At 41.0% G+C, this 9,264-nt stretch overlaps 1 protein-coding gene across 1 annotated transcript; it reads left to right on the forward strand.

The window, feature by feature from the left end:
• Positions 1–4,343: 4,343 nt before the first annotated feature.
• LOC311140098 (angiopoietin-4-like) lies at positions 4,344–5,417 on the forward strand (the record flags this gene model as incomplete). Its single annotated transcript, XM_084175035.1, has 3 exons — positions 4,344–4,449; positions 4,669–4,857; positions 5,095–5,417. 3 exons carry the CDS (start codon positions 4,344–4,346, stop codon positions 5,415–5,417), a joined length of 618 nt encoding a protein of 205 aa, XP_084031161.1.
• Positions 5,418–9,264: the final 3,847 nt, after the last annotated feature.

The raw sequence follows: 9,264 nt of genomic DNA on the forward strand, positions 1-9,264 counted from the left end.
CCCTTTGAAAACGGCCTATGTAGCATTGATATGAGCAACAGAAAACACATGTGCCAATCGCCCTTTAACCAAGTTGAAGCGTTGGCTAAACTTCACCCGGGTTATTGTGTAATTGAAGTCATCATTTTGATAGGCTAATGTAATTATTTTGACGAGGCAAGTAAATTCTTGTCATAATTCAACGTTCCAAAATCCGACATTTGTGACCGTTGGACAAAGGTCTAGTATCGCAGTGAGTTGATAGTAAATACTCTTTGTGACAACTGTCAGTGACACAAGCAACAATGGAGGCAAACACATACTTAGAAAGGGAGTACTTTCCCTGGACCAGAATTGAAGGACGTTGACTTAAAACTAATTGCAATTAACTATCTTTAGATGGTAGGTCATCTGGTCTGGAGAAGCTCTGATCATGCAGCAGTAGGTGAGGTCTGACTCTCCAGTGCTCAGAATGGTATCCTACGAAGCAAGCTACATCTACTCGGGGTTTTCTAAAGCTAAACAGCTTCAGTTAGCTTCACATTCCAGTTCAGGCTTAATCTGTACTACGACCTCTAGCAGGCTTGTAAATGCGCTTGCATGTCACCAGTGGTGTAAAGTACTTAAGTAAAAAGTACTACTTAATTCGTTTTTTGGGGTATCTGTACTTTACTTTACTGTTGATACATGTATTTTGGACAACTTTTACTTTTACTTCACTACATTCCTAAAGAAAATAATATACTTTTTACTCCATACATTTTGCCAGACACCCAAAAGTACTCGTTACATTTTGCATGCTTAGCAGGACAGGAAAAAGGTAAAATTCACGCACTTTTCAAGAGAACATCCCTGGTCATCCCTACTGCCTCTGATCTGGCGGACTCACTAAACACACATGCTTCGTTTGTAAATTATGTCTGAGTGTTGGAGTGTGCCCCTGGCTATCTGTAAATAAATAAAAAATACAAGAAAATTGTGCCTTCTGGTTTGCTTAATATAAGGAATGTGAACTAATTTATACTTTTACTTTTGATACTTAAGTATATTTTAGCAATTACATTTACTTTTGATATGTAAGTATATTTAAAACCAAATACTTATAGACTTTTACTCAAGTATTATTTTACTGGGTGACTTTCACTTTTACTTTAGTCATTTTCTATTAAGGTATCTTTACTTTTGACAATTGGGTACTTTTTCCACCACTGCATGTCGTACATGGCTATTCAAATGCTGAACTCTTCATTGAGACAATGTTAAAACATCAATCCATGGGCGAGTCAGTGCCACATTACTGAAATCAAAATGAAATAAAAAGTTATCTTGCAAATTCCGCAGGCTATGGTGTGAAATAGGTTTATAGAAATGCTATCTTAATTGTATTACTTATCGTTAATGGCGACTTTGGTGTGCTTATCAATACAAAACCACAAGCAAACTTTTCCCACTCCTATCAATAAGATAATTGTATTGTCATACAAAAGTGTTACTGTGCGTGAAGTTTAAAATGCATTCTGTCATTACTAAATGTGTAATGTGATATACTTTAACATTTCTATTTTTTAACACACAAAGAACATTTCACTGATAATGAAGGGGATGATGATGCAATCTTTGCAAGAGGGAGGGAGTCTGATTTCATTGGTCCTTAGCTCGCAGCTCAGTCATTTCATTCAGGGTAAGTGGAGTTAGCCGTGAGTTAGCCTGCCCCGGAGCATGCTAGTTCTGAAGGATTCGTTGCCATAGAAATGTACCTGGCTAAAAGGTGAGCCACTTTCGTAAAACCAGTTATTCCGAGTTGCAGAATTACCTCGCTAACACCTCAAACCTGCTTCGTAGGATACCCATCTGGTCACCTCTGAGACTGTGTTTGTCAGAGTGTGTCAGGACAAAACATTTTTTTGGTCCTGATACCTCCACTATGGGTTCAAAACCAATTACATTTTTCTGCTCCCGCAAGCATTACTCATGTCAGAGTTTTTGCAGAGCAGTCACAGAAGATCCATCCCGTACTAGAACATCTGAGTTGGACACTGATGATACAACTGTGGAAAGAATATCCACAGAGCAGAGTTAGAGAGGGAACTGATCGGTCTACAGCATAAACTGAGGTGTCCAAAAGTAATCAGATTACCAAAAATGTGTTACTTATTTCATGTAATCCAATGGATTACGTTACTAATTACTTTTATTGTCATGTAATCTGTAATCAGTAACTGATTACATTTTTCAAGTAATCCACCCAACCCTGATACATAAATAATACCATTTGAAACAATTGGCAACTGTTTTTGGGGTGAATAGGATGCATCTAAAGACATTAGAGAGATACACACATAAACACGTACTTTATTTGATTCCTTGCTCATTGGATTGTGCTGGATGTACTCTTGGCGGTTTGTAATTTCCTCTAAACTCCAGTATTGGAATGTTAAGAGTGTTTTCTTTGGGGCGGGGGCTGTGAGTAGCATAGCAACAGGGCTCACAGAGCCCACAATAACATTAGCACAAGCACATGGTGGGGCAGTGTTTTTTTGCAACAACATTAACTATATATCTGTCATCCTTTGAGGCAACTGACAACACTTGAAAAAAACTGAGGCCCACACACAGAATATGCTCCCAATTTACCACCTTTATTGACGACATTTAGATCCAACACGGATCTTCGTCAGGTCAAGCGACTGACAACCGTTACAGGAAACGTGGAGTGAGGGTATGTAGAGTAGATGATGTTTGAGTCAATAAATAAATTGGAGCGGCTGCGAATCCGACTTTACTGGACTTTTACGAGATTTTAGGATGATTGTGTGAAGTGTCACATTTTTGTCTCATGTAGACACAACTCAAAAGCGCCACTAGGACAACTTTGTGCTTTGATTGAAACAAAACACTGGTATGCTACAGTTTCTTAACACCATCTTCTCTAAATTTGCACGCTGTACATTACTAAAAAGATCTAAATGCATATTCCCATTTGAATGAAATGGTTGGCATGCAGATGCTGCATGGACATTTCACTGGTAAAACTTGAAGAATTATAGTTCACGATTGACAGTGACAAATATGAAGGGAGGGTGACCACAACAATTTGTGTGTAAAGTAGAGGTAAAGAAACATATGCACAGAACATGATACAGATCTTTCCAGGAGATCCAGAGGGGCGGAACAGGGGCGGAACGGCCGGTTACCTACGGATCTACACCCTTGGCCTAAATAAATAGGCTTACACCCTCTCTGAATGAACTTTCAACTGACTGGGAGTAGACCATAGACCGTAAAGGAATACACAGGACAAGGTAGGTTTTCTCTACATGAACCACACACAGGCAAATTTCAAAATTGTGATTATAATAACTAACATAATATTTATCCTGTGTGAAATGTCTAATGATGGCAGCATAACAAAAAGTATATACTATAACTGTTTAATTTTCCTTTATTTGGTCAAACTGAATTTCAAGGGAACATGTATGGTGATCACTGTGTTGTGAATAAAGTGGGAATGGTGACGTTTCAGGTTCTCTGTGATAATGTTGTGATATTTGCCACTAGTTTGCTAAGATGAGTTGGACATTTCCTTATCAGTTTCCAAAATATATTAATTTTGGTGGGATTACAATAAAAAAAATTGTATGTCATATCAATGCTACCCATAAAAAGGAAAAAGCTGACAAATGTTAATCACTCCATCTTTTTCTCTCTCTCGCTATCAGAACTTTGGACAAAATGTGGAATAGGATATTTTTTTGTGGACTGGTGGTCTGTCTCATCTGCCTTACTGACCAGACTCAGGTAAGAACATAGTCAGTCAACACTGATAAACAGAGAAACATGTTATTCCTTTAAACCTGGGAGTAACCATTACTTATCTGCTGGTTTTGTACAGGGCCAGAAAACACCTTTAGTTGTTCAAAGTAAGTGTTCGTTTTTTTATTTGTTTAACTTGCATTGTAAACACAAGAGACAGCCATTCTTAACCTGTCCATTACCTTTTTCAATACCTTGTTGTGTATGTGCATGTGTTTTTGCGTGTTTCAGGGATAGATTGCACACAAATCAAAATTCTCTCCCCCCGAGCCACCAGTGGAGTGTATGTCATTCAGCCTGCAGGAGTCACATCCCCCTTTAAGGTATGGAAACATCCAAATATTTAGGCCATGTACTATATCTACTGTTGTCATTTGGTTACACAACCACACAGGGGCAGTAAAGCTTAGCTACAGAATGTTGAAGGTGTCGGCAGGCTTGCCAGAGTTACTGGAGTTCCACAGGGTTTCATTCTTGGACTGTTTTTGTTCACAAGAAAACAATTTGTTGATTCAAAAGTACATTTATATTGTATACAGGTGTATTGTGAGATGCTGGCGGACGGAGGCTGGACAGTCTTTCAAAGGCGCACCGGGGCAGAGGTTCTTTTCAACAAGACGTGGGCTGAATACGAACAAGGCTTTGGGCATTTACAGAGTAAGGAAGGTTCCCTCTGAGCACCACATATTCCCCCAGCAACTGATACTGAGAACTGTGTAGTTTGCTGAGCCAATGTTAGACAATTGAAATAAATTTTTGTCTATAATGCTCATGTTTACTTCTAAGTCAAGTTATCATGGAGGGTTCCCGATACTGCAGTGCATTTACGTTGAGTACGTTTTCCTCAATTCAGTTCTCTTCCCTGTTGTTTCCTAGAGGACCACTGGCTGGGTCTGAGTAAGGTGTTTGCTCTAACCAAGGGGAGCAAGGGGCGGAGATCGACTATGCGGGTCGACCTGTGGGACTTTGAAAAGGGCACTGCATTCGCTGAGTACAGTGACTTCCGTCTGGGCACGGAGAAGGAGGCCTACAAGCTGAACGTTGGAGCCTACAGAGGCAACGCAGGTAACGGTGAATTTCAACAGCACAAGGTGACAGTGGTCATATTATTTACTTCATTGTTATAGTTTATTCACATTTGGTGGCAGCAATGGGACCTCTACACATCACATATATGTCATATGATATGTATGCTGGGTTGATATTCTTAAATGTTGTATGCCTTTGAAGTCAATACAATTAAGAGTGAATTAGAAGTAGGACTAATGTTCTCTCTCTTCATCACTCCCTGTATCTCCGTAGGTGATGCCATTCGTGGGAAATACGCCGGCATTGACCAGAATGGTTTTGGCTTCAGCACAACCGACAAGGACAATGATGGCTGCTCGCCCTGCATCTTTGGCGACATCGCCGTGATCGGGTGCAGCTTCTTCGATGGAGGAGGGTGGTGGTACAGCCGCTGTGGCTCCGCCAGCCTGAACGGAGACTGGCACCCTGCCGGCGAACACATCGGCTGGATGTCCGGCCTCTACTGGAAGACCTGGAAAGGACCTGTCCCGTACTCGGTCCGAGCCAGCCGCATGATGATCAAGTCTGTGTGGGAGAAGGTTATTATAGCAAACTAAAACTTGAATCATGAAAAAACTATTTTGTAAACTGAAATAAAATAATGAACAAGCTCGTTTGAAAAACTAAAACTATGCTGAAACTATTATCTTTGTCTCCAAAAGAAACTTTATTCTTCTAAATCTTGCTAGCTAGCTAGCTATATTAGCGAAGCCAGCTGCAGTCACATATTGGCTACCTAGCAACATTAAATCATTTCTATTTTCTGGAGGCATTGGAAACGCAATTTGAGCTAGCCCACAAAGGCCAGCCCAACCTGGGTTGACCTCAAAGTGCCAGTTAGCTTGGGTGCTTGACTGCCTTTACGAACGGACAATCTGACAACGCTCTGAATTTAAGAACGCCCAGAGCGCACTCTGGCACTCCAGAGTGAATTTACGAACACACTATAAAGCCACAATGGTCAGGCTAATGTTTTCAGTGAAGACAAAATACTCTGTGGAAGTTTTATTGGTTACATTGCAACAATTCTACATATCTAACTTGTGAACAGTTTCATTACATAGTTTGACATAATTTATAATCTAGAATGTTGATATTGCATGCATTTGTTTAGCACACACTTAGCCCATATTCAATCAAACTCAGGCACCATTCTTTTTTAACTGTTAACATGCTAGGAATCATGCTTTCAATAATAATAATAATAATAATATGCCATTTAGCAGACGCTTTTATCCAAAGCGACTTACAGTCATGCGTGCATACATTTTTGTGTATGGGTGGTCCCGGGGATTGAACCCACTACCTTGGCGTTACAAGCGCCGTGCTCTACCAGCTGAGCTGGTCTGTGTTTATGGTGAAATAATAGTTGTACTTATAGAATATTAAATAATTCATGGTTTCTCATCCCACAGTTAATGGGTTTGTTTTTGTCTTACCCTAGAAGCCTGTTTTCTAGCTTTGGCGGATCTTTAGCTTTTTTTACACGTTGCTACAATAAGCACTGGGCTCACATGAAGAAGAGATGTAACTGATCCTGGTTAAATAAAGGGTACATAAAATAATTAAGGCGTTACCTTTGCTAAATTATGACTAACAAGGCAATGTACCCTGTTGCACCTACCACAACTCTTTGAACATCATGTAACATTTCAGATAAAGCAGAACAATTACAAGAAATTGCCCATTGTCAATCAGTTGACTGCTGTTTCAAATGTTGCAGCCCACTTTGTCATCTCAATAAGTATTCCTGTGATTTCTTTACACAATGTCCTGAAGAGATAATCAGACACACACACACACACACACGAAGAGGTATTGTAACATGTATTGCTATTGTTATTATGATGTGTTATATTGAGATATGAACCCAGAATAACCCAGAATGAGAACTAAATGGACTAACAGACTGGGAACATTCTCAAGTGGTCATGTCTTGTGTCTTGACTCACCTTCCTGCTTTCTCTCCTCTTTCTCTTCCTTCTGGAAGACTTTACCATCTGGCTGCTCCTTCCATCGCACAGTTGCACCTCCATCTCTCTTGGTGATCTCTGCCTGTATCTAAAAACAACATGGATGACAAATGCTGTATAAAGATGTGATCCACAGAAAATTATCTGATGGCCACTTACTCATTTGTATAAGTGTTGTCACATGTCTGAGAGGTATTCTTTCACTTCATTGATTAGGCTACAGTACAATGCTGTCAAAGAGCCGTAGCAAATCTATAGCAAAGATCCAAAGTTCCTCCCTGAAACTAATATTCCTGTTGATATTACACAGGTATTGTATTTTAATTATGGCTTTATAAGGTTTTTTTGTATCTTTACTGGCTGTGTCCTTATGGTTGTGAATATCCTCCTTTCTTATTAGCCTTTGTTACATCACTACTGATACTAAAGGTAAAATGGCTGGATATGTTTCCATCAGCCTTCTATTACCTTTCATGTTCCTTCACAAAGGATAGGAAACGAGGACAGTACATCTATCTGGTAGGATTGGGACACAGGATGACTCCTGAAAACTCTTCTCTCACCTGCGCCAGAATTTGCTCTGAAACGGTCTTCTAAGTGTATCACATTCTCTGCCCTGCCATCAGTTGAGCCCTTCAGATTGTACTCCTGTCGACTTTGTGAGAAGATTAAGATTAAAATGTACGTATAGAGATTACATATATAATCCCTAGCATAGACAATGGGCTAAAAAACTAATCAGATATGGTAAAACGTATCAAACAATGAATTTGTATATATATATCGTGATCTGTGGTTATCATTAACCGTTCTAAAAACTACACTACTAGTTGTATCACTGGAATTGTATATTTAGGAAATAAGGTCCGAGGCGGTGTGTTATATTGGTCAATATACCACAGCTAACGGCTGTTCTTAGGCACGACGCAAAGGGGAGTGGTTATAGAGGGTGCAACAGATCAACACCTCAGGAGTAAATGTCAGTTGGCTTTTCATAGCCAAGCATTCAGATGTCCAGACAGCAGGCCCGAGAGCGAGAGTGAGAGAGAGAGAGAGAGAGAGAGAGAGAGAGAGAGAGAGAAAGAGAGAGAGAGAGAGAGAGAGAGAGAGAGAGAGAGAGAGAGGGTTGAAACAGCAGGTCTGGGACAAGGTAGCACCTCTGGTAAAACAGGTCAGGGTTCCATAGCCGCAGGTAGAAACACTAGAACTGGATCAGCAGCTCTACAAGATTGACTGGGGACAGGGACAGGGACAGACAGGAGTTCTCAGGCCAGGTAGTCCTGAGGCATGGTCAGGTTCTCCAGGAGGGGGGTGGGGACATAAAGAGTATGCCTAAGATCACTCAGTACAGCAGATAGGAGAGACTGACCCTAGCCCACCGCCACATAGGGTAGCATAGATACTGGAGACTGAGACAGAGGGGGTTGGGGGACAATGTGGCCCAATCCAAAGTTACCCCTGGACAGGGCCAATTAGGCAGTATATAATCCCACCCACTTGGCCAAAGCACAGCCCCCACAAGGGATATCAACAGACCACTAACTTACTACACTGAGACAAGTATAGCTCACCAAGATCTCCCCCACCACACAAGCAGAGGAGGCGCAAAGCCAGTATCACGTCAGTGACTCAATCCACTCAAGCCGGAAAAAAACTGGAACGACGTGATGCGCCCTCCAAGGGATGGCAACGGTGAGCGCGAGCAAGCCAGTGAGTTAGCCCCCTCAATAGGGTCAGAGGCAGAGAATCCCAGTGGAGAGTGGGGAGACAGCAAGGGTGGTTCGTCACTCCAGTGCCTTATTGCTGTTCACCTTTGCACCTCTCAGCCAGACTATGCTCAATCATAGGACTTACTGAAGAGATGAGTCTTCAGTAAGTCTTCAGATGGGTCTTCAGTAAAGACTTAAAAGGTTGAGACAGAGTCTGCGTCTCTCACATGGATCGGCAGACCATTCCATGAAAGACGAGCTCTTTAGGATAAAGCCCTGCCTCCAGCTGCTTGCTTAGAAATTCTAGGAACAATAAGGAGCCCTGCATCTTGTGACTAAACTATGGTATTTCACGTAAACAAAAAAAAAATGTTTTGGATGAATGAGGAAGATGTGTTCAACACCAAAGAGTGCTCAATCAAAAATGTTGAACATAAGACAGGGGGCATTACAAGTGATATCAGTCTTGACTTTTGTACTAAGAGTTTTGTAAATATACCACTTACATTTGAAAAACGTGCCAACGTGATTGAAAAAAACTTATATATGCCATTTAGCAGAACATAATTGTATATACACAGAGTGTACAAAACATTGAGAACACCTTCCTATTATTGAGTTGCACCCCCTATTGCCCTCAGAACATGCCTCCATTCGTCGGGGCATGGACTCTACAGTGTCGAAAGCGTTCCGCAGGGATTCTGGCCCATGTTGACTCCAAT

This window comes from Coregonus lavaretus (genome assembly GCF_964263955.1).
Source record: "Coregonus lavaretus genome assembly, chromosome: 13".
In the NCBI taxonomy this organism is placed as follows: Eukaryota; Metazoa; Chordata; class Actinopteri; order Salmoniformes; family Salmonidae; genus Coregonus; species Coregonus lavaretus.